The sequence below is a fragment of the Triticum dicoccoides genome, chromosome 5B (genome assembly GCF_002162155.2).
Source record: "Triticum dicoccoides isolate Atlit2015 ecotype Zavitan chromosome 5B, WEW_v2.0, whole genome shotgun sequence".
Classification (NCBI taxonomy): Eukaryota; Viridiplantae; Streptophyta; class Magnoliopsida; order Poales; family Poaceae; genus Triticum; species Triticum dicoccoides.
In genome coordinates, this window is record NC_041389.1 from 454,195,403 (window position 1) to 454,221,148 (window position 25,746).

Genomic DNA, 25,746 nt, shown 5'->3' on the forward strand with positions numbered 1-25,746 from the left:
CTTGTGGCACGACCGACTCCACACCGTGGATTCAGTTTGAACAAAAACAGTGGTTGATGACCTTGATGCCAGGGCATAAACCGAAGTCAGATGTGCATGAACCATGATGCAAGGGCATAAACTGAAGTCAGATATATCAACCATGATTTTAGTGCTCTAATGGGACACAAGTCTTTCCCCAACCCCAACCCAATGGCCATCATATTCCTCATGTGTTCGCTCTAAACCATTCCACTAGTTGCAACAAATCCAAAAGGATAAATGAAAGGTACCACACAAACTAAGTCTTGTGGCATGACCGACTCCGCACCGTGGATTCTGTTCGAACAAAACCAGTGGTTAGTGACCTTGATGCATGGGCATAAACTGAAGTCAAGTGTGTATGAACGCTGCTACGGAGTCACTATCTAATGTGTCATAGCTAGACCCAAAAGTTAATAACCGATAACAATTACCAAAAAATTAGAAGTGAAAATTTGGGCAGAAGTGATACTATAACAAATACAAAATAATAAAACACATAAAAAGCTAATGAAAAAGCCCAAGAAAGTGAGTGAAAACAAAAACAATAAAGCTTAAAAGGGCAGGCCAACCAGTGCGTAATTTTTTGGGAAACATTCTAAATCTACCGAATTATCGCACGCACAGTGTCAGTCGGGTCTGCAGGCGCGATGTGCCCCATCGAAGGCCTGTGATGTACGTTGTGCCATATAAAACACATAAACAAATGGAAAAGTAACAAAGACTTCATGAAACCCCCTAAAATGTTTAACATGGCGAGGAAAAACAAAAGCAACCATCGATTGAACAATTTTTGTTGTTGCCGTAACTTGATTGAGCGTGGAGTTTCTTCTTCCTTATCGCGTCGAGCTGCCCACTAGTCTAGCCTAACCGATGGCCCACACGCACCAGCGTCATACGACGTTACCACGTGTGTCTCGCCGCCCTCGCCGATGTGTTGTCATCGCCCCGACCATCCCTCAACCCCCATCCTTATCCCCACCACTCATCTTCCTCGGAGCCAGCAGACTACCTGTCGCCTCTACCGCTCGCTCTTGCCAATTTTCAGGTGACTTACAAATCACAAACACGAAAAGAAAGTAAAATCATGCTACTAGCCGAGCTCAACTTGATTTCTTTCTTTCTTTCTTTGCTTTTTAAAAAATGTTTTCTTTGGCCATCGCGCACTATCTTTCACCTCAACGGTTTGGTCTCCTCTCTATGCACCTTTGTCATGCATGCATGGATTTTATGTTGAAAAGGGAAATACTACAACGGTTTGATGTGCGGGACAGAGGTGCATGCCCAACATTTTTGCACCCACCACCACCATTACCATCACCATCGGGGACATGCATGGGAGAAGCGCCAAGAGACGAGGAAAGGAATCAGCGAGACCATATCTTACCACCCCCGAAATAGGCCTCCGTCCGTAGCTCACCACCACCACTGAGCAGCTAGCGGCCTCCACGGCGGTCTGACAGTCCCAACTTGATTTCCTCGCCGCTGGTCGCGGGGAGCGTTCCCTTCCACTCCCGCGCAGCAGTCACGTCTTCCGTTGTATCGCATGCATGCGCCTCCCCCGACCCGATATATGCCACCCCACTCCGCCCCCGACAGCTTCCACTTTTCACTCGCCGGCCGGAGCAGATCGATCGATCGTCAGGTCAGGTGACAGACACTCCCGCCCGCTTCCCTCCGCGCACTGCCCGTCGCATCGCCTGAGCTGCCATAGGCGCCTCCCCGCTCCATCCGCCCGGGCGGGCCGCGCCTAGCTACGTACGTGCCTGATCGGAGGCGGCCTGACGTGCGTCCGGCGTCCTCTCCGGCGCGCGCGACCGATATCGAGCCTCCCTCCCTCCCTCCCTCTACACGTCGCCGGTCATTAGCTCGCCCCTGCTTGCTATCTGGGACTGACCTCAGGCGGAGGCGCGATGGATCTTCCGCGGAAGGGCAGCATCAAGTCGTACGGCTCGTCGCGCTCGGCGTCCTTCGACTTTGACCAGGACAAGAACCGCGGCCGCCGGGAGGTCGTCGTCAAGATCAACGACGACGTCTCCATCGCCGGCGTGGGCGCCAGCTCCTTCTCCCTCAAAGCGCCCACCGGGCCGGACTACACCGCCGTCCCCGTGACCGGCTCGGGCGGGTCGAGCGCGCCGGCCTCGCCCACCGGTGTGGGGAGCCGCTTCGCCGAGTCATTCAGCTTCAAGAACCGCCCGCCGCAGTCCCCTCCGTCGCCGGCGAGGGCCGAGGGGGAGTGCAGCGAGGACCCGCCCGGCCGCCTCATCGACAACTTCCTGCGGAAGCAGGCCGCTGCCGGCGGTGACCTCGCGATCGACCCCGAGCTCGAGATGGAGGAGATGCGGCGGCTCCTTAACGTCCCCTCCCCTTCCCGCGTCGCCTTCCAGCAGGATCCGCGCAAGCGCTTCTGCCCGTCGGGCTCCTCTTCCTCCTCGTCCGACGGCGGCGGCGCCAACGCCCGGAAGAAGGCCGCCGCCAAAGCGGGAGCAGGAGCCGACCAAGCCGAGGTGCTACGCTGCTCGTCGTCGTCCACTGGCAACGGTCTGCTGCCGCGCTGCAAGACGCGGTCCCGGCTAATGGACCCCCCACCGCCGTCGAGCGGGTCGACCACCGAGGGGGAGCAGCGCGACCGCAAGTCGTTCGTGATGCAGGGCGGCGTGCCGCCCAAGTCCGGGCAGCTCCGGTCGGGCCTCCTCAACAGGTCGGGCTTCCTCGGCAAGGCCGGCGGGCACGACGTGGAAGAGGACGACGACCCGTTCGTGGACGAGGACCTCGCCGCCGACTCCAAGCCCGACACGGTGGACTGCCTCATCATCCTGGAGTGGGTGGGCCTGGTGATCATCCTGGTCCTGCTGGTGTGCAGCGTCACCATCCCGACCCTGGCCACGAAGAAGGTCTCGGGGCTCCACCTGTGGAAGTGGGAGGTGCTCATCTGCGTGCTCATCTGCGGCCGCCTCATGTCCGGCTGGATTATCCGCATGGCCGTCTTCTTCGTGGAGCGCAACTTCCTGCTCCGGAAGAAGGTGCTCTACTTCGTGTACGGCGTGCGGCGCGCCGTGCGCAACGTGCTCTGGCTGGGCGTGGCGCTGGTGGCGTGGCACCTGCTGTTCGACAAGGACGCGCAGCGGGAGCAGGACACGCACGCGCTGGTGCTGCTCTACGTCACCAAGGTGCTCTGCTGCCTGCTGGTGGCCACCGCCATCCGGCTGGTGAAGACGCTGCTGCTCAAGGTGCTCGCCTCCTCCTTCCACGTCTCCACCTTCTTCGACCGGATCCAGGACGCGCTCTTCAACCAGTACGTCATCGAGACGCTCTCCGGCCCGCCCTTGGTCGACGAGAGCCGCATGCTCGCGGAGGTGCAGCGCCTACAGAGCGCCGGGGCCAACATGCCCAGCGATCTCCAGGCGGCGGCCATGCCCAGCAAGGCCGCCGCCGCCGCTCCGGCGCCGCCCAAGGGCGCGCGGCTCACGGCGGCGGCGTCCCGGAGAGGGGCCAGCAAGCAGCTGCAGAGGCAGAAGAGCGAGCGGCACCTGGAGGAGAACTCCATCTCCATCGACCAGCTCCACAGACTGAGCCAGAAGAACATCTCCGCGTGGAGCATGAAGAGGCTGATGAAGATCGTCCGCTACGGCGCGCTGACGACCATGGACGAGCAGATCAAGCACGCCACGGGGCCGGACCAGGAGGACGAGCTGGCCACGCAGATACACAGCGAGTACGAGGCCAAGGTCGCCGCCAAGAGGATCTTCCAGAACGTCGCCAAGCCTGGATCCAAGTCAGTAGCATTCCATTCCGCCATTACCGATCCTTGCTTGCAACAACTCATGCCAAGATCGATCGACACTGATCCGGTTGCGAATGGTGCACCATGATGCAGGCACATATACCTGTCGGACCTGATGCGCTTCATGAGGCAGGAGGAGGCCCTGAAGGCCATGGACCTCTTCGAGGGGGCGCAGGAGCAGAACAGGGTGAGCAAGCGGTCGCTCAAGAACTGGGTGGTGAACGCGTTCCGGGAGCGCAAGGCCCTCGCCCTCACGCTCAACGACACCAAGACGGCCGTCAACAAGCTCCACCACATGGCCAACGTCGTGGTGGCGCTCATCGTGTTCGCGCTCTGGCTCCTCATCCTCGGCTTCGCCACCACCAAGACCTTCGTCTTCCTCAGCTCGCAGCTCCTCGTCGCCGCCTTCATCTTCGGCAACACCCTCAAGACCATCTTCGAGGCCATCATCTTCCTCTTCGTCATGCACCCTTTCGACGTCGGCGATCGATGCGAGGTCGACGGGATGCAGGTTAAAATCCTTCCTGTTGATTCTACCTGATCTGGCCGCGTCCAAGGGTTGCACTGATTGACGTGGCTCCAGACTGTTGGGAATTTCAGGTGGTCGTAGAGGAGATGAACATCATGACCACCATCTTCCTACGCTACGACAACCTCAAGGTCTACTACCCCAACAGCAAGCTCGCCACCCTGCCCATCATGAACTACTACAGGAGCCCGGACATGGGAGACGCCGTCGACTTCTCTGTCAACGTCGCCACGCCGCCGGAGAAACTGGCCCTCATGAAGGAGAGGCTGATGCAGTACGTGTCCTTGCTCCTTGCTCAACTGAAATTTGCTGCCAAATTAAACTCACTTTGTCATGAGCAATATTAAGCCCATGTCACTTTGAATTTCAGCTACCTTGACAACAAGAAAGAGCACTGGTACCCCGGCTCCATGGTCGTGCTCCGCGACATCGATGACACCAACAGGCTCAAAATATCCATCTGGTGCCGGCACACCATCAACTTCCAAGACATGGGGATGAGGTTCGACAGGAGGGAGCTCATTCTCCAAGAGATGATGAAGATCTTGAGAGATCTTGACATCGAGTACCGGATGCTGCCGCTCGACATAAATGTTCGCAATGCGCCTCCCATCAATTCCACTAGGATGCCCACGACATGGGCGTTGAATTTTTGAAATTCTCTATGAACACTTTGATAGTTAGATTGTGGAGTAAAGTTGCTATGTACTAGTTATTTAGTAGATTGAACTTTGAGCTACATGTTTGTTGCACTGTGATAGTTTGAACTATATTTGTATTTTTATGAGATGTTAAACCAGATTTACACAGAATTAGAATCAGCTCTAATTCTCACTCTAATACAAAAAGATTGGACAGACATGTTAACCAACGGGCACCGAGTAAGGCGTACATCATCCAACATGTGAGCCTCTGCCCGGTTCCCTCTACTTCTCTAGCTCACTAAACATGAATATATTTTTCCCGAGAATGGGACTTTTATTAACTCAAAACGTCGCATCGAGACAAAACAACCGCGAGAGTTCACAACCAACCTTTGCATACATATAAAAAGATATACACATACCAAAATATCATGCTTCACACATTCTAGAAGAAAATCGACATGATTCAGGGAAAGGAAGAAAACATAAGGTACTGGAGCACTGATCTAAAGAGTACTAAACCAACATCCATATATGAGGGTAAAAATATCCTTGGCTGCCCGCCCTAGCTGGGTACATGCCGCGAAAAGAAGCTCATTATGCTCGGGCTGCTGAAGCAAAGACCACTGAAAGTGCATGTAGTCCCCATGTGTGGGTTTGGTAATTAATGATAATCACTATGGACTAATGTTTCATTGAGATGTATTTGAAGGAAAATTCCATAGGAAATGCATGAAGAATATTGGATAGATTGATGAAACCCGTCAAGATAAAGATATGCATCGAGTGTTGGTAATGAATAGCAATTCCTATGGAACAACCGTTGCATTGAGATATATTCCATATGTGAGGCATGAAGAATATTGGATGGATTAGGAATGAATGTAATTAACACCAAGATATGCATCAAGATCATTGAGTTCTAGTGATGAATATATTATGATCAAGAAAAGCAAAGAAATGAACTCCGAGGCATCAAGATTAAGTTCTATGATTGAATCTACTAAAATCAGTATGAAGTCAATGTGATGTAGAAGATGTGATTAAGATTATGTTTCCATCTTGAGCCAAGTGTGAACGTCAATATCAAGCTCAAGTGGAATGCTCAAGGCAAAGGTATACAATTGCTAGCTAGGTTTCCCTAGTTTTACCGGTCTCAAGTTGCTTGGTGGGAGATCAGATTATAGGGTTGATAGTTGTACTATTAAGTGGTTGTTCATGTCGTGCATAGAATGCTCAAACATTTGCATGTACCGGTCCTCCTTTTAGGCTGATCTTGGGTGCTTCTCTATGTGAGGACCTTGGGATTGCCAATAGATTCAAAACGATCCCAATATCATCAAGATCGGAGTTCGTATAAGAAAGTTATGAAAGTTTTCATGTTGTTGTCCTCTCTGTTTTGTGCAGACCGGAATTTATTCCGGCACTTCCAGAATTGTCTGTAGCTTCTCTTTTAGCCCGGGATCCTATTTTTGATTCCGTGGTAGTCCGAAAATTGGTCTGGAACTTCATGGAGAGGTACATAGGCAGCCTGGAGGCCCCAACATGCAGATTTGGTTCACCCCTATTTAAGAGGCATTTTCCCCCAAGGGGGAGGTAGCTTTTAGATTTGAGATTTTCCCATTCTTTTGAGCCCTCTCCTCCTTACCCAAGTGCCAAAACTCCAATCCATTTTGGGGAAAACTATTTCATGGATCTAGGAGTCATTTGTTGACCTCCTCCATTGTTCCTCTCATCTCCCATCTCTCCATAGCATTAGTTGTTTTGGGTTAGATTTGAGAGAGAATGATTTGAGCACTCTTGTGTTCTTGCTTTGCATTGGTTGCATCAGTTTGAGTCTCTGCCTTGATTTGCTTGAGTGAGAGTATGTGATCTTATTACCCTTTGAGACCATCGCTTCCAAGAAGATTTCATGGTTGTTGCCTCGGTGACCTCATTGTGGATACAGTAACAAGTAATAAGTAGATAATGTATTGTACTTTTTTTGAAATAAATAAAAGATGAAACTAAAAGCGCAAGTAAGTGAGATTTTGGAGGATTTCTTAAGGAGGAAATGTGATAAAGTTCATAGGTTAACTAGTAGTATCTCTCATAAACTTGGTCAAACATAATAAAAAACACAGTGGCACTACCAGTAACTTACATATACTATTTGATATCAATAATTTTGTCACACCCCATGATCTTATTTACATACATGACCCTTTCACCAATGATGAGATTGAACAGGTTATAAAGGATATCCCATGTGACAAAGCACCTGGCCTAATGGTTTCAATGGCCTATTATTGAAGAAAAATGCGCACGTACTCAAGGAAGATTTTTTCAAAATGATTCATGATTTTTATTTTGGTAATACAACCTGATACGTCTCCGTCATATCTATAATTTTTTATCATTTCATCTCAATATTACACAACTTTCACATACTTTTGGCAACAATTTATATGATTTATTGGACTAACATATTGATCGAGTGGCCAGCGCCAGTTCCTGTTTGTTGCATGTTTTTTGTTTCGCAGAATATCCATATCAAACAAAGTCCAAATATGATAAAAATTTACGGTGAATTATTTTGGAATATATGTGATTTTTTGGAGGTGGAATATGCAAACGGAGGCCTGCGACCTCCACTACCCACCAGGGCGCGCCTGGTCCCCCCTGGCACATGGTGGTGTCTTGTGGGCACCCTGTAAGTCAGTTGGGGATCTTCTTCGGGCGCAACAAAGATAATTTATGGAAAAAATCGTGTAAAAAATTCAGCGCAATCAAGAGTTACGGATCTCCAGGAATTTAAAAAACTGTGAAGGGTCAAAAAACAAAAACGCGAAACAGAAGATTATATATATATATATATATATATATATATATATATATATATATATATATATATATATATATATAGAGAGAGAGAGAGAGAGAGAGAGATCTAATCTCGGAGGGGCTCTCGCCCTCCACCGACATGGAGGCCATGGACTAGAGGGGAAACCCTCCTCCCATCTAGGGGAGGCCAAGGAAGAAGAAGAAGGAGGGGGGCTCTCTCCCCCTCTCCCGATGGTGCCGGAGCGCCGCCAGGGCAAGGATCGTGACAACGATCTACATCAACAACCTTGCTAACATCAACACCAGCTTTCTCCCCTTCTATGCAGTGGTGTAACCTCTCTATTCCCGCTGCAATTCTCTACTTAAACATGGTGCTCAACACTACATATTATTATCCAATGATATGTTGTTATCCTATGATGGTTGAGTAGATCCGTTTTGTCCTATGGGTTGATTGACGATCCTGATTGGTTTGAGTTGTATATTTTATTTTGGTGTTGTCCTACGGTGCCCTCCGTGTCACGCAAACATGAGGGATCCCCGCTGTAGGGTGTTGCAATATGTTCATGATTTGCTTATGGTGGGTGGCTAGAATGACAAAAGCTTATGCCCGAGTAAGGGGTTGTTGCATATGGGATAAAGAGGACCTGATACTTAATGCTATGGTTTTACCTTAATGATCTTTGGTATTTGTGGATGCTTGCTAGAGTTCCAATCATAAGTGCATATGATCCAAGTATGAAAAGTATGTTAGCTCATGCCTCTCCCTCTTATATAATTGCAATAATGGTTACCGGTTTAGTTAGTAATCACCTAGGGACAAATAATTTATTGTGTGACAAATCTATCTACTAAACTACTAAACTTATTATTTTCGCAATGTACTTCTAGTTTTATTCTTGTTCTAGGTAAAGCAAACGTTAAGTGTGCGTAGAGTTGTATTGGTGGTCGAGAGAACTTGAGGGAACATTTGTTCTACCTTTAGCTCCTTGTTGGGTTCGACACTCTTATTTATCGAAAAAGGCTACAAATGACCCCCTATACTTGTGGGTTATCAAGACCTTTTTCTCGCACTATTGGGAGCAATAGCGTGGGGTGAATATTATCGTGTGTGCTTGTTTGCTTTATCACTAAGTAGTTATTATGTTGTGCTCTTGTTTTCTATGTTTAGTTATGGGTAGGACACGTAAAATACCAAAAAAATAGTTGTAACAACTAAAACAATGGTTGAAGAACCGCCCAAAATCTATCATACTACTGAAGCTTTCTGCTTGGATCATCTTTGATCCCTATGTGCTCATGCTGAATCCCCAACTAGCTTAGTTGAGGGAAAATCATTAATGAGCATGCTTATTATGTGCGATACGGCTCATCTCAAAAAGGGAAACTTTTATGGCATCAAATTAAGACTATGCATTGTTATGCTTGGAATTTATGTGAAATACATGATTTTAGTTGTTGTTCTGAAGACCCTAAGAAACACCTTCCCTACCAATGTGAGTTTAGTGATAATGGAATCGTATCTTCTTATGCTAAGGGTGTTTATCATTACTATGATGTTGAACAAATTCAAGAATTTGTTGCTTTTAAGGGTGCTTATGAAATTGCTTCTTTTATTGAAAAGCATGATGCTACTATTTACAAATCCTAAAATTTAGCTATGCTTGAATATTGCTATGAAAATTATGCCTCTAATGCTTATGTTAAATCATATATTGAGGACTCCTCCGCTGTCCAGGAAGAGATTAATATTTTGCAGGAAACTATGGAGGAAAAAATTGATGAAATTGGGATCTCATTAGATGAAAAAGATGATGATGAGAGCGAAGAACAAAATGAGGAAGAGCGGATTAGCTACCTGTCATGGAATTGTCATGGCAGATGTTCTCGTGAAAGGACTTAGTGGTGGAGCCATCGCAACTAGGAAGCTTGAAGGGGTTAATCGGGACAAGGAACACGAGAGATTTATACTAGTCCGGCCCCTTACGATGAAGGTAAGGCCTACGTCTAGTTGGGTTGGTATTGATGTTTCGATGACCGGGGAGCGAGATACGCTATGCCCGGCTCTCGATCAGTTGTTTCTTGCCCTAAGCCGCCAGCAGGTCGTCCCCTTATATACACGGGTTGACGCCCTCTGGCTTACAGAGTCCCGGCCGGCTTATAAACAGTGTCCGGCTCGGTGACTAATTAAATCTACCTTACGATACAAGTCATGCCATTGTGGCGGTTTGCTACAACGGGCCTTAAGTCGCTTGTGGGCCCTAAGCCCTTTATTGAACCGCCATCTTCATGCTTGACCTTGGGCTTCTTTCTGGTGATTCCTCTTTGCATAACCCGGCCCCTCCTGGGCGGCTTACACAAATAGTTATATCCCCAACATTAGGCCCCAGATTGACTTGAACCTGTTCATGTCAATCTTAAAATACTTTAAGAAATAAATCTTCAGTCTTCTGACTGAGCAAAGGCTTTCTTTAGCCCGCCATGACGTCATCTTTTGGATCCGTGTTAACCCGCCATGACATCATCTTTACTTAAATTCTTTTTTTATTCCACCGTATCCTCCAACGGATCTTTGTCTTGGCTGACTGTTCTGAAAACCGAGGCGTCAGGGCCGCTGGATAATAACTCTTATCTCCTCGTTTATCGCGTCGTCTCAGTTATCCCTCCCTTATAAATAAGCGCGACCTAGGTCTTCCCATTCTCCTCCTTCCAGTCATCTTCTTCCTCTCGCTGCTTCTCTGTCGCCCGAGCTCCGCCGCCGCTGCCATCGCAGATCTCCTCATCTTCACCAACTCAGGCCGCTGCATCAACCTGGTTGGAGCAGAAAAAACGCGACGGCGAACCTCCGCAGCCAGTCTGCATCCATAAGTTCCTTTCCTTCCTATCTCAGATCTGCATTACAGTTTCTCGAGTTCATCGGTGTTCGTCGCCGCCCATTGCAAATCCTTGATAGGTTTCACCTCTGATACCCTTTTCTGATTATCAGATAACACCGAACATTTGCGGTGGTTGTTTCGCACATGTTTCCAACTGTAGACAGATTCCTTTCATGTACATCAGCCTTGATTCACACTGATGAACTCATCTGCACTAGTTTTAGGTCACAAAATTTTTCTTTCTATACACCCGTTTGATCCAAAATAATATGTGTCAACTGCAAGACTTGTTTCTGTTAAGCCCTTTTAACTCTGGCAACTCTTCCTTCCGGCTTAAGATAAACAACATTAATTGATAGCCTTGTCAGCTCCTTGCTACTTTTACATGTCTTTTAACTGTTACTGATTCTCACAGCGGCTTTAGGCAACCAGATATAGTTATCCATATGTCATTAGGCCCCTTCTTAAGCCACTATCTTGTTTAAACTTAACATGCTTCCTTCCGGGTTAAATTTAAACCGGAACCTCTTATTTCATCATAGGCTTCAATTTACGTAATGGCACCCAAAGCTCGTGTGACCTGCAACTGGGTTAAGTCCACTGTCACAGAGAGTATCTTGGCTGACTTCGTGAAATCTGGCCATCTGCCCAACAAAGAAATCATGTCTTACCGGGCTCCTAACCCGTCAGAGGAGAAGCTCTACCCAAAAGGGGGAGGTAATCGTGTTCACCAATCACATGACCCGGGGCTTTGCTCCGCCCGGTTCAAAATTCTTCAGGGATGTTTTGCATTTCTTTGATCTCAAACCCCAAGACATCGGGCCCAATTCTGTGTCAAATATCTGCAACTTCCAAGTCTTCTGCGAGGTGTATCTTGGAGAAGGACCCAATATACTATTATTCAAAGAACTATTCTACTTAAACCGGCAGAATGAACGTGCCAACGGGCCCAGTCTTGAACTCGGTGGCATCTCAATTCAGCTGAACTGCCAAGTCATCCAAAGGATTGGAACAAGACGTGATTCTACTGCCAGGACACTTCTCCGGCTGAGGAGAACCCTTTGCCCGGCTTCCGCGCGCTGCGCCTTGAGTCCAACCACCCGCTGCCGGATAAATTAACTGCTGTTGAACGTCTGCCACTTGCTCCCACCATTGGAAGAATCAAAGCTCTTCTGGGAAATGGCTTGGACGGCATCGACTTAGTCCGAGTCTGGGTTACCTGGCGAATACTTCCGTTAAGCCGCCGACCCGGTTTAATGTGCACTTACTCCGGTGAGAAGGATGACCCAATGCGTCATAGCCCTGACGACTTACCGGAAGATGTGGTTGAGGCCACGACCCAATCATTGTTGAAAGAAGGCACGGTGATAAGTAATGCCTTTGGTTTACTTTCCTTCTGCAAGAAGAACCCGGCCCCTGCTGTGAGTCACCAACCTCTGATTAATATTTTTTACTATATTATATATTGCCTTTACTCATAACCTCTTATCATTTTCACAGGCTGATGATAACTTCTGGAAGGCCAAATATAACCTTGAAGCAGCCAAACAAGCTAGAGCGGCCAAAAGAGCTGAAAGAAAAGCCGCCAACGCAGGAACTTCAAGAAAGAAGAAACCAAGCGCTTCCGATTTACTCAAATTGGACGACACTTCCGATGAAGAAGAGGTAATCCTTTAACTCTCCTGACTCCTTTGTCATTACTTTATTGACACTCTATCTTTTCAGGAAGACACAGGGAACAGCCGAGCTACCGAGGAAGAGGTAACTATAATTTCCTCCGACTCCGAGCCTCTGCCGCGTCAGAAAATTCGAAGAGTAACCCGGAAATTAAGATTTTCACATCCTTTGGCTTACCAAGATCCTCAATTTCTTTTGAAGCAACAACAGTTTGAAAGCCGGAGGCAGACCTGGAATAGCAAGGATGTAGAGCTTTCCTCCGGTTTACCTGACATAACCAGGAAGCGTCGGACTAAGGTTATCTCCGATTTATGTTGTCATTTTCCTTTGGCGGGTTACTTTCGCCAACCTCTCAATTCCTTTGACTCCAATTATCAGGATACCTCTCCTTCTTCTGGCGAGTCTATGCAATCTAACATGCTGGCCTTCAAAACTGCCCCCGGGTAATGTGACTTTTGCTTTCCTTAGGCTTTACCTTACTCATACTTTTGTATTCATCCTTGTACCTTTGTTGGCAGTATGCAAGTGAAGCCCAGTAAGAGGGCAAAGAAGAATAAGCCGTCCCAAGAACCGATCGTGGCTGAGCTGGAGCTTGGTACAGCTGCTCCTGACAGTTCTACCCATCAGCCGCCGCTTGAACCGGCTTCTATATTCTAGTGCCAACCTCTGATCCGCCCGCTGAAGATATTCTCAACAGTTCTAATAACCCGGAAACTCCTAGCCCGGTCAAGACAAATGACCCGGAAGTTGAGATTTTGAGGTCTCAGTTTGTTGAACCAGGGCGGCCTACTGTCCTTGCCAAATGCACTGCCAAGGAAGAAGTTGCCGAACGCCGAAAAGCCAAGCAGGACATTACTGATTATACTCACTTAAGCATTGGTGATATAGTCTCGGGCTATCTGAATTAAGTGCATAATAGCCGTGACCTAGAAATTGACATGGTAAAACAAACACAGCACAAATCTGAGGTATAACTTATGCTATTTTCCTAAATCTTACTTATTGCACTAGCCCCCAAGTCTATTGCTTATGAATAAATATGTTGTAGACTTAGAAAGTTGTTTTATTGTTAATTTGTCTGGTTTAAAGAAGATATATTAACCCGGCTATAACATAATAGTTTTGAATTTGCAGTACACATTAGCCCCCAAGTGCCAAGTATCTTTACTTGTAAAATGCTTGGGACTTAATATGCATGACCCGGATTTATAGGTTTAAAAAATTCTTTAACATACATTAGCCCCCAAGTGTCAAGAGGCTTTGCTTGCAAAGTACTTGGGACTTTAATGTTACCTTACCATGATCCTTACCATAACTTGGTATGAATACAGGCCACCATAAGTCAATTTGAGTCGGAGCTTGCTATCCTGAAGAGCCGGCTGGAAACTCAAGAACTTGAAACTCAAAAGGCCAACTCCAAATTTGAATTCAGTATCTCTGAACAAGAAAAATTGAAGAAGAATTTTGAGTCAGAGAAGAAAATCTGGGCTGATGAGAAGGCTTCACTAGTGACCCAGGCCGTGACGGCAAAAACATCGCTTGCAGAAGCAACAACCGAGCTGTCCGACTTAAAACGCCAGATATCTCAAATGGTCTCAGCCATCTTCGGTAAGTTATTGTATATAACCTTAAACATGGTAATCTTTTCCTTGATGATTATTGTAATTATTATTTCCGGCTCACTTTATGTTTGTGAACACAGGCCCCAGGAGCACCAACCTCAAGCAGAACATGCTGATTAAGCTTAAGGCGGTCTACACTCTAACGGAGCAGCTGTACACCGGGTCACAACATGCCTTGGCCGTTGTAGCCTTATCAAATACCACTCCCCACCTTCTGCAAGACGTGTTGAAGTGCCTCGCTGTACTACCTCATCGGATCCAAGATTTAAAGCGGGCGTCGTCAAGAGCCGGGGCAGTAGACGCATTGAGCCGGGCTAAAGCATGGCTCCCAGAACTAGACCCAGCCGATCTTGCCCTTGGATACCCAAGTATGAAGGAGGACAGTACTGTATTTGACGACCATGATTTCACCGCATGTGTCAAAGCCATACGTCCTGTGGCGACCCTTATTGGAAACGACACTGAACTTACCAAGTATTCGCCGGGTTCTGATAGTGAGAACCGGAGAATTCCAAACACTCCATATGATCAAATCAGCCTGATCCCTCCAATTTGTAAGCATACTTTTGCCCCTGAAGTGGACCCAACCGGTTTAATAGATGATGAAGCTGAGTTTGAAGCTTTGAGCGGCATTGACTGGGCCTCGTCAACTTTCCAGGACAAAACAGCCGACGGAGAAGCGGAGAAGGATAACCCGGAGTCTTCAAGCCCGCCGAAGGAGTGAATCGCCAGGTGTTTTGCAAAAAACAATGCTTCTTTTATTCAGACTCGGGGAGTCTTGTAATAGGGTAGAAAAAAACTTCCCAATGTTCGTCATGCCTTTGCGCATGTTCCTAGCGCTTAACACTTTCGTAAGCCGCTATTACTATATATTTCTGGCTTTTGTTTCCTTGGCATTTTAAATTTGCTTGCCTTATGCTGCACATAAAACAAGCAAAATTCCCTTGGCATTTTATCGCGTCAGGGGTCACAGAAAGTATTGATAACCCAGAACGCAAACCAAAAAAACATCATATACAGGCTGGTTTATGACTTTACTTGCTAAACATAAACATAATAGCATACGTGTGATCCTTTGATAATCTTTCCTGCTCATATGATGTTCACCCGGCACTTAACAACCTGGGGTGGTAAATATTAAACCGGAAGAATCAAAAACCATCTCATAACACCTTCAAGATAGTCAAAGTAATTATACTTACAATGGATAATAAACAACATTCACAGGCTTCTGATTCGAATACAATCAGTAAACCGTCCCAAAGGGGTTAAGCTAAGATTCGGATACGATCATATAGCCCCCAGTTGCTCTGGCGATGCCGATCAAGTGGGTATGAACAACTATGTTCTCTTTGGTTCGAATACGACCTATGTTTGAACAGGAAGCCCCCACGTGACCATAAGAGTTGTTTAATGACGCTGATTCGAATATGATCCACGTCAGACCCAAAGGGGTTAAGCTGTGATTCAAATATGATCAAGAAGCCCCTAAGTGGGTTTGGCAGTATGCCGATCAAGTGGGTATCTACAGCTATGTTCTCTTTGGTTCGAATATGACCTATGTTTGAACAGGAAGCCCCCAAGTGATCATGGCTAGGTTCAGATATGACCATAAGCTGGACCAAAGGAAAAGCCGGATTCAGATATGATCCGCTCCCTGTTGGTTGTTTCCACCATCTAACAAAAAAGACATATAGAATTTTGAGGGTAAAGAAAAAAGGACAGAGGTCCTGCTTTATTACTTTATAATATATACATCGTCAAAATATATACATCTTGAGAGCCGGTGGCTTAAGTATAGTAAGGCCGAAGATGGGCTATGTTCCACGGCCGGCGAGTCTCCTCTTCCGACTTACGTGAGTCTTTGTGCTCTCGAATATCAATGAGGTAATACGACCCATTGTTCAGATTCTTGCTGAACACAAAGGGTCCTTCCCAAGGAGGGGATAGCTTGTGCATATCAGACTGATCCTGGATGAGCCGGAGCACTAAGTCGCCTTCCTGAAAGGTTTTGCTTTTGACCCGGCGGCTGTGACAACGACGAAGGTCTTCCCAGTAAATCGCTAAGCGGGCTATTGCCAAGTCTCCTTCCTCATCCAACAAGTACAGTGCCTCCTGACGAGCTTTCTCATTATTAGCCTCAACATAAGCCGCCACACGGGCGAATCGTGCCGGATATCACTTCGCAAAACTGCCTCTGCTCCATAAACCATGAAAAAAGGTGTATAACCCGTGGATCTGTTAGGCGTAGTGTTGATGCTCCACAGCACAGAGGGTAACTCTTCCACCCAACAACCCGGAGTCCGCTGTAAGGGGACCAAGAGCCTTGGTTTGATACCCCTCAAGATCTCCTGATTTGCTCTTTCTGCTTGACCATTGGATTGAGGATGAGCAACAACCGAAACATCAAGCCCGATATGCTCTCGTTGACAGAACTCTTCCATGGCACCCTTGGAGAGATTAGTGCCATTATCAGTTATGATGCTATGCGGAAACCAAAATGAAAGATCACCTTTTTGATGAACTGAACCGCTGTGGCTGCATCACACTGATTGACCGGCTCTGCCTCAATCCACTCTGTAAATTTATCCACTGCCACCAGGAGGTGTGTCTTTTTATCCTTAGACCTCTTGAAAGGTCCCACCATGTCAAGCCCCCAGACTGTGAACGGCCAAGTAATTGGAATCATCCTCAATTCTTGAGCCGGCACATGAGCTCGTCATGAGAATTTTTGACATCCGTCACATTTGCTAATAAGATCCTCTGCATCAGCATGAGCCGTCAGCCAATAAAAACCATGACGGAAAGCCTTGGCCACAAGACATTTTGAGCCGGCATGATGACCACAATCTCCTTCATGGATCTCGCAAAGTATCTCTTGACCCTCCGCAGGTGACACACAACGCTGGAATGCCCCTGTGAAACTGAGGTGATGTAACTTGCCATTAACAATAGTCAGGGATTTGGACCGCCTGACAATTTGTCTCGCCAAGGTCTCATCCTCAGGCAGCTCTCCCCGGGTCATATAAGCCAAGTATGGCAATGTCCGATCTGGGATGGCGTGAAGCGCAACCACCAACTGTGCCTCCGGGTCTGGCACTGCTAGCTCTCCCTCTGTAGGTACCTTGACAGAAGGATTATGCAAAACATCAAGAAAGGTGTTAGGCGGCACCGGCTTACGCTGGGATCCCAACCGGCTTAACGCATCAGCCGCCTCATTCTTCCTTCTATCAATGTGCTCCACTTGATACCCTTTGAAGTGCCCAGCTACATCATCTACTTCACGGTGGTAAGCCGCTATAAGGGGATCCTTAGAATCCCACTTGCTTGAGACCTGTTGAGCCACGAGATCTGAGTCGCCCAAGCACCTTACCCGGCTCAAATTCATCTCCTTGGCCATCCGGAGACCATGGAGCAAGGCCTCGTATTCAGCTGCATTGTTAGTACAGGGAAACATGAGCCGGAGCACATAACGAAATTTGTCACCTCGAGGGGAAGTTAAAACAACTCCAGCCCCTGAGCCTTCTAACTGCCTGGACCCATCAAAGTGAATAGTCCAATATGTATTATCCGGCTTCTCCTCAGGTGCCTGCAACTCTATCCAATCATTGATAAAGTCCACCAAGGCTTGAGATTTGATAGCAGTACGGGGCATATACTTCAAACCATAGGGCCCAAGCTCAATAGCCCACTTGGCAATTCGTCCTGTGGCCTCCCTGTTCTGAATGATGTCTCCCAGAGGGGCTGAACTCACCACCGTTATAGGATGACTTTGGAAGTACTGCTTCAGCTTCCGGTTTGCCATGAACACACCATAAACAAGTTTCTGCCAATGTGGATATCTTTGCTTAGACTCAATGAGCACCTCGCTGACGTAGTAAACTGGCCGTTGAACCGGGTGCTCCTTGCCTGCCTCCTTACGCTCCACCACAATGGCAACACTGACGGCCCGCGAGTTAGCAGCCACATATGACAACAGTGGCTCTCTATCAATGGGAACCGCAAGAACCGGTGGCTCAGACAACTGTCTCTTTAAATCTTCAAAGGCAGTGTTAGCAGCATCACTCCAGACAAAGGTGTCTGTTTTCTTCATCATCTGATACAGTGGTAAGGCCTTCTCCCCTAACCGGCTTATGAACCGGCTTAAAGCAGCAACACGACCCGCCAATCGCTGAACATCATTGATGCACGCCGGTTTATCCAAAGAGGTAATTGCCTTGATCTTCTCCGGATTGGCTTCAATGCCTCTATTGGAAACCAAGAAACCCAAGAGCTTGCCTGCAGGTACACCAAATACACACTTTTCCGGGTTAAGCATCATTTTATAAACCCGAAGATTATCAAAGGTCTCCTTCAGGTCAGATATCAAGGTTTCTTTCTCCCTGGACTTCACCACGATATCATCCACATAAGCATGAACATTGCGCCCAATTTGATCGTGGAGACAGTTCTGCACACATCGCTGATAAGTCGCCTGAGCACTCTTGAGCCCAAATGGCATAGATACATAATAGAAGGCTCCAAACGGAGTAATAAAAGCTATCTTTTCCTGGTCCTTAACTGCCATCTTGATCTAATGATAACCAGAGTAAGCATCCAAAAAGCTTAAACGCTCACAACTCGCCGTAGCATCAATGATCTGATCAATACAGGGGAGAGCGAAGGGATCAGCTGGACAAGCTTTATTTAAATCTGTGTAATCCACACACATCTGCCAGGTGCCGTTCTTCTTGAGCATGAGCACCGGGTTAGCCAACCACTCCGGGTGAAAAACTTCAACAATAAACCCGGCAGCCAAAAGCCAGGCGACTTCCTCTCCAATAGCTTGCCGCCTCTCTTCGTTGAATCGTCGAAGAAACTGCCTGACTGATTTATACTTTGGATCAATATTAAGAGTGTGCTCAGCGAGTTCTCTTGGTACACCTGGCATGTCAGAGGGTTTCCATGCAAAGATGTCCCGGTTCTCACGGATGAACTCGATGAGCGTGCTTTCCTATTTCGGATCCAAATTGGCACTGATGCTGAACTGTTTAGACGAATCACCCGGGTTAAAATCCACAAGCTTGGTTTCAACAACGGATTTAAACTTCATCGCCGGGTCATGCTCGGTGGTTGGCTTTTTCAGAGAGATCATATCTGCAGGGTCAATGTTGCTTTGATAAAACTTCAGTTCCTCCGCTGCACAAACAGACTCAGCATAAGCCGCGTCGCCCTCCTCACATTCCAGAGCTACCTTCCGGCTTCCATGCACGGTGATGGTACCTCTGTGACCCGGCATCTTAAGCTGTAAATAAACATAACACGGCTGTGCCATGAAATTGGCATAAGCCGGCCGTCCAAACAGAGCATGATACGGACTCCTGATTTTGACCACCTCAAAGGTTAGTTTTTCAGCTCTAGAGTCATACTCATCTCCAAAAGCCACTTCCAGTTCAATCTTGCCAACTAGGTATGCCGACTTGCCAGGGACCACTCCACGGAAAACAGTGTTGGAAGTCTTCAAATTCTTGTCAGTTAACCCCATGTGTTGAAAGGTCTCATAATAGAGGATATTGATGCTGCTACCCCCATCCATGAGTACCTTAGTGAATTTATAGCCAGCAACCTGAGGTGCTACCACCAAGGCTAACTGACCCGGATTGTCAACCCGGATGGGGTGATCTTCCCTACTCCATACAATGGGCTGTTCTGACCATCTCAAATAACGGGGAACCACCGGCTCAATAGAATTTACAGCCCTCTTATGAACCTTCTGGTCACGTTTGCACAAGATTGTGGTGAACACGTGATACTGCCCACTATTCAGCTGCTTCGGATGGCTTTGCTAACCCGATTGCTGCTGCTGTTGTTCCCCTTGACCAGACTACTGTTGATTATGACCGCCTTGATGTCCTTGAAAGCCGGAACTTGAACCGCCACCCGGGCCATGAAAACCGCCAGCTCCTGAGCCGCCGCCCGACCCATGATTGCCACCAAACGTGTTAGAATTCTTAAAAGCCTTCATGATCGCACAATCCTTCCATAAGTGTGTGGCGGGTCATTCCCGGGTGCCGTGTTTCGGGCATGGCTCATTGAGTAGCTGCTCAAGAGATGGGCCTGACCCGCCATATCGGGGCGGCTTGCCCTTACGTCTCTTATTGCTATCATGTGCATTGGCATTGGCTACAAACTCCGGGTTACCCTCGGCCTTGCGCTTGTTTCCCCCTTGAGTCATCGGGTTATGCTGCTGTCCTTTTCCTTTGTCGTTCTTCTTTCCCTCCCCTGTCCTTTCCTCGTCAGATGCGGGGTCCTTGGTACTATCAGAATCGACGTATTTGACTAAAGCGGCCATCAGCATACCCATATCGTTGCAATCACGCTTAAGGCGCCCCAGCTTCTGCCTCAGTGGCTCAAAGCATCAATTCTTCTCCAACATGAGGACTGCAGAACCAGCATCCATCTTGTCAGATGAATGTATTATCTCCTTAACCCAGCCACCCAATGAGTCGTGGACTCACCCTCCTCCTGCTTGCAATTTGTTAAATCCACAATCGACATGGATTGCTTGCAAGTGGCCTTGAAGTTCTGGATGAAACAGGCTTTTAGCTCTGCCCACGAATCAATGGAATTGGGGGCAAACCCTTTAACCAGGACCGGGCCGTTCCATCTAACATCATGGTGAAGTACTTAGCAATTGCTGCATCGCTGACCTCTAACAGTTCCATGGCCATCTCATAGCTCTCGATCCACACTCCAGGCTGTAAGTCGGCCGTATAATTCGGCACCTTCCGAGGTCCCTTGAAGTCCTTGGGAAGGCGTACATTATGCAGAGCCGACACCAAACAAGGAACGCCACCGGTTCTAGTGGCCACTCCCGTCTCAACGGAAGCCATCGGATACTCTGGGAAATCTTGATGAGCCGTCTGTTGAGCCGCTATCTAAGCCGCCCGCTCGTTCTCTTGACGTACCGATCTTGTACCAGGTTATAGCCACCGGGCTGGTTCCGGCGCTGGGCGTTGCTTAACAAAGCTTCTGACTCCATGCGCCTGCTATAACTTGGACTTCGGTTTTGGCGAGGCGGTGCTAACCATGGTGGAGGAGTTGAATGAATCCTATCCCGGCTATAAGAATAGGTCTCTTGCTGAGCCAGGGCCGTCTGGACAAGTTCCCTGATTCTCCGGGTCTCCACCGCTGTTGGATCATCACCGTCTACTAGTAGAGCCACCAGACGCGCTGATGCTGCGATTAGGTTCTCCATGGGGTTGGAAAAGTGACCCGGCGGTATCGGCACATAACGAGGCGGCGCCATGTTCCCATGAGGAGGTACCATCTCCCGAGGCTGGGCCGGTCCTCTAGTTCCGGTTGTCATAAACTGATTTGCATCTGGCGGGTTACTTGGGCCGGCTCCGGGTGTAGCAAACAGAACCCGAGGGTCATAAGTTGGAGGCAAACGGGACTGAGTTTTCTGGTGCCTTCTCCTCATTACCTCATTGGACGCGTTCAGGCTCATCGTAAGCTGGAAAGCCTCTGACTAGAGCTGCTGCACCCATGCATCCAAAGCCGCCCGTTCCGTGGCTAATCTGGCATCCTCATCTGCTATGGTCTCCTTGGCCCGAGCTATTTCCTCGCACACCCGCGCCACCTCTGCGTCATGCTCATCTTTATTTGTGGGGATAACCGTGGCGGTTAAGAGGCCTGTAAGCTTATCCATGAGATCTATCAGCACTTGAGCCGGCGGGCGCCCAGGGCCTCCTCCCCGGCCGCTCCTATCCCGGACGTAATTGCAGCAGCGGCTGTAGAGTTTTGGCCGGGTTGAGTCCCAGCCATGAAGACTCCTGCCCAATTCGGTGACTCACAGGGGTCCGGAATACTGAAGCCATCGGAACAGCCCCCGAGCGCACCATCTTGCACTTGATACAGCGAATCTGTTGAACCGGCGGACGAATCACCGTCAGAGAGGACGACCGTCTCACCACCATCTTCAGGTCCTTCAGAAAGCTCTTCTCCGTGGACGCATCCCACAAAGACACGCTTCATGCCGAGTTGAGCTCGGGCGGGTTTCGCACACTGAGCCGTCTCGACGAGGTCGGTGCAGTTGTCCGGCTTAGGTGCCAGCTCACGAATCCGGCCGATGAAGACGTGGATCCCTCCGAAGGGGACCCGGTACTCGTACTCAATTGAGCCGGCGTCAGGGCCCCAGCCTTCGTCGTTGATATAGATCTTGCCGCGACGACTCTTGGTCATCCGGCCCACTGCGTATCCCTTGAGCCCTTTGAAGTTGCCCTTCAAGAACTCAAATCCACCGTGCGCTGGCCCCACAGTGGGCGCCAACTGTCATGGAATTGTCACGGCAGATGTCCTCGTGAAAGGACTTAGTGGTGTAGCCATTGCAACTAGGAAGCTTGAAGGGGTTAATCGGGACAAGGAACACGAGAGATTTATACTAGTTCGGCCCCTTACGATGAAGGTAAGGCCTACGTCTAGTTGGGTTGGTATTGATGTTTCGATGACCAGGGAACGAGATACGCTATGCCCAACTCTCGATCAGTTGTTTCTTGCCCTAAGCCGCCAGCAGGTCGTCCCCTTATATACACGGGTTGATGCCCTCTGGCTTATAGAGTGCCGACCGGCTTATAAACAGTGTCCGGCTCTGTGACTAATTAAATCTACCTTATGATACAAGTCATGCCACTGTGGCGGTTTGCTACAACGGGCCTTAAGTCGCCTGTGGGCCCTAAGCCCTTTATTGAACCGCCATCTTCATGCTTGACCTTGGGCTTCTTTCTGGTGATTCCTCTTTGCATAACCTGGCCCCTCCTGGGCGGCTTACACAAATAGTTATATCCCCAACACTACCCGTGCCCACCTTCTAATGAGAGTAACTCTCCAACGCATACATTGTTTAATGGCCCTTCATTCTTACCAAAGGATGAATGCTATGATAATTGGCATGATCCCTTGGGTTCTTTTGAAATATCCCTTTTTGATGAACTTGATGCTTGCTATGCTTGTGGCCAAGATGCCAATATGAATGATGCTTATGGATATGAACTTGCTATAGTTCCTTATGTTAAACATGAAATTGTTGATATTGCACCCACACATGATAGTCCTACTATCTTTTTGAATTCTCCCAATTACACCATACCAGAGAAGTTTGCTCTTATTAAGGATTATATTGATGGGTTGCGTTTTACCACTACACAGGATGATTTTGATGAATATAATATGCATGTGCTTTCTTCTCCTAGTTACAATTATTATGACAGAGGAACTACATCTCTACCTCTCTATGTTTCCAACATGATAAAATTGCAAGAAACTGTTTATGCTATGTATTGGCCTTTACTTGATGTGCATGAATTATTATTTTATGACATGCCGATGCATGAGAAGAGAGTTAGACTTTGTTGTTGCATGATATATATTACTCTGTGCTCACTACTAAATTACAAATCATTGTTAATTCAATTGGCTTTGATATACCTTGGGATCTAGGTGGATCCATTACTTGAGCACTTTATGCCTAACTTAATGGCTTTAAAGAAAGCGCTGCCAGGGAGACAACCCAAAAGTTTTTGAGAGTCATTTACTTCTGCTGTGTGCTTTTATAAAGTTTAAAAACAAAAAATATAGAGGGAAACTTAAAACTTTTCAAAAATAAAAGTGAAAGTAAGAAAGACGAGCACAGTTGAAGTGGGGGAGCTCCTTGAACTTTGTTCATGCCCATGGAAATTTTGCAAATCTTGAATTACAGAAACTTTTCAACAAAAATAATTATCCCCTTGTACAAATTCATTGTATTATAAAATAATGTGGCAATATTTGCCTTTAGGATGATTATATTGCTTGTTGGTATGTGCAGTGAAAAAACAGAAACTTTTGCTGTAGTGCGTGAATTTACGTTTTTTTACTGGAGCATGCAAAAATTCTGAACTTTTTACACAGTATTGCTATGAAAATTGTCTATTTTCATAATTTTTGGAGTTATAGAACTTTGGTCAATCTTCATATTACTACAGAATGTCATGTTTTTGTCAGATTCTGTTTTTGATGCATTGTTTTGCTTGTTTTGACGAAACTATCAATTGTATCGGTGGTATAAGCCATGGAGAAGTTATAATACATTAGCTATAATGCAAAAACAAAATATGAATGGGTTTCAAACAATACTTAAATTAGTGATTTGCATTATTATACTAACAGATCTCACCGAGTTTTCTGTTAAGTTTTGTGTGGATGAAGTGTTCGAAGATCGAGGAGGTCTCGATATGAGGAGGAGGAGAGACAAGAGTTCAAGCTTGGGGATTCCCAAGGCACCCCAAGTAAATATTCAAGGAGACTCAAGCATCTAAGCTTGGGGATGCCCTGGAAGGCATCCCATCTTTTTTCAACAAGTATCAGTATGTTTTTGTTTTTGTTTTGTTCACGTGATATGCGTAAATCTTGGAGCGACGTGTGTTATTATTATTATTTTAATGCACCATGCTGGTATGAGATAGTTCTTGTTTGATTTATAGAATGCTCATTGAGCTTCACTTATATCTTTTGAGTATGTCTTTATAGAATACTTCATGTGCTTTACTTATATCATTTGAAGTCGGATTGCCTATTTCTCTTCACATAGAAAACTGTTATTTGTAGAATGCTTTTTTGCTTCACTTATATTTATTGGAGCATGGTATTTTTTAGAAAGAATTAAACCTCTGATGCTTCACTTATATCTATTTAGAGAGTCAACAACAATTGATCATTTGCATGGTTAGTCATAGAATCCTACATAAAACTTGTGGATCACTAAATATGATATGTTTGATTCCTTGCAATAGTTTTGTGATATAGAGATGCAATATGTGGGAGATACTAGTGAACGGTTGTAGTTAGTAATAATATTGGTGTTAAGGTTTGTGATTCCCAAAGCATGCACGTATAGTCTCTCGTTATGCTATGAAACTGGACATGATTTATTATTGATTATCTTCCTTATGATCGGCAGTCGGGGGCGAGCGATGGTCTTTTCCTACCAATCTTCCCCCCTAGGGGCATATGCTAGAACTCCCTCCGTTTCTAAATATAAGTCTTTGTAGGAATTCCACTAGGTTGACTACATATGGAGCAAAATGAATGAATCTAAACTTAAAATGCATCTATATACACCCGTATGTGGTTGATAGTGGAATCTCTATAAAGACTTACATTTAGGAATAGAGCGAGTAGTACTTTGCTTCGAGGGATAATAATTTTTTGCAATAAGTTTGTGAGTTCTTTATGACTAACACTATAGGAATCAGGCACTTTGCCGTCAGCCATGGCTGACAGCAAAGGCATGGATGGCTGACGGCAAAGACCTTTGCCGCCAGCCAGCAAACGGCAATAGGTCCGGCTGAATAGGCTACGGCAAAGATGAAAAGGGCTTTGCCGTCCGCTGACAGACGACAAAGAGTCTGGACGGCAGACGTGGCAGTTCAGGTCCATTAAGTGGTTAATGACGTGCTTTGCCATCAGCCAGCGGACGACAAAGATTGAAAGGCCTTTGCCGTCTGCTGGCTGACGACAAATCTGCCAAAATAGGCCAGCCCCCATAAACCCAGGTTGCACAGGTAGCTGCGATGTGGCAGCTTTGCCGTCCGCTGGCGGATGGCAAAGCTCTTTGCCGTCTGCTAGCAGACGGCAAAGTGTTTGTATAGCCCCTATTTTTAATGTTTTTTCTTAAATTCATTCAATTTTGATAGAATTTCACACACACACACACACATACACACACACACACACACACACACAAACACACACA

At 47.1% G+C, this 25,746-nt stretch overlaps 1 protein-coding gene across 1 annotated transcript; it reads left to right on the forward strand.

The window, feature by feature from the left end:
* The first annotated feature begins 1,934 nt into the window (after positions 1-1,934).
* Positions 1,935-5,123, forward strand: LOC119309718 (mechanosensitive ion channel protein 5-like). Its single transcript, XM_037585662.1, has 4 exons — positions 1,935-3,796; positions 3,899-4,316; positions 4,406-4,608; positions 4,705-5,123. The coding sequence occupies exons 1-4, from the start codon at positions 1,935-1,937 to the stop codon at positions 4,988-4,990; spliced, it is 2,769 nt and encodes a 922-aa protein (XP_037441559.1). The 3' UTR covers positions 4,991-5,123.
* The last annotated feature ends 20,623 nt before the right edge of the window (positions 5,124-25,746 follow it).

What these genes read in the sequence shown, in the direction of transcription:
- LOC119309718 (XM_037585662.1), top strand. Translation starts at nt 1,935, where the DNA reads ATGGATCTTCCGCGGAAGGGCAGCATCAAGTCGTACGGCTCGTCGCGC. An exon ending in GCGAGGTCGACGGGATGCAG is followed by an intron (nt 4,317 to 4,405) that starts GTTAAAATCCTT and finishes TGGGAATTTCAG; the next exon opens with GTGGTCGTAGAGGAGATGAA. An exon ending in ATGAAGGAGAGGCTGATGCA is followed by an intron (nt 4,609 to 4,704) that starts GTACGTGTCCTT and finishes TTTGAATTTCAG; the next exon opens with CTACCTTGACAACAAGAAAG.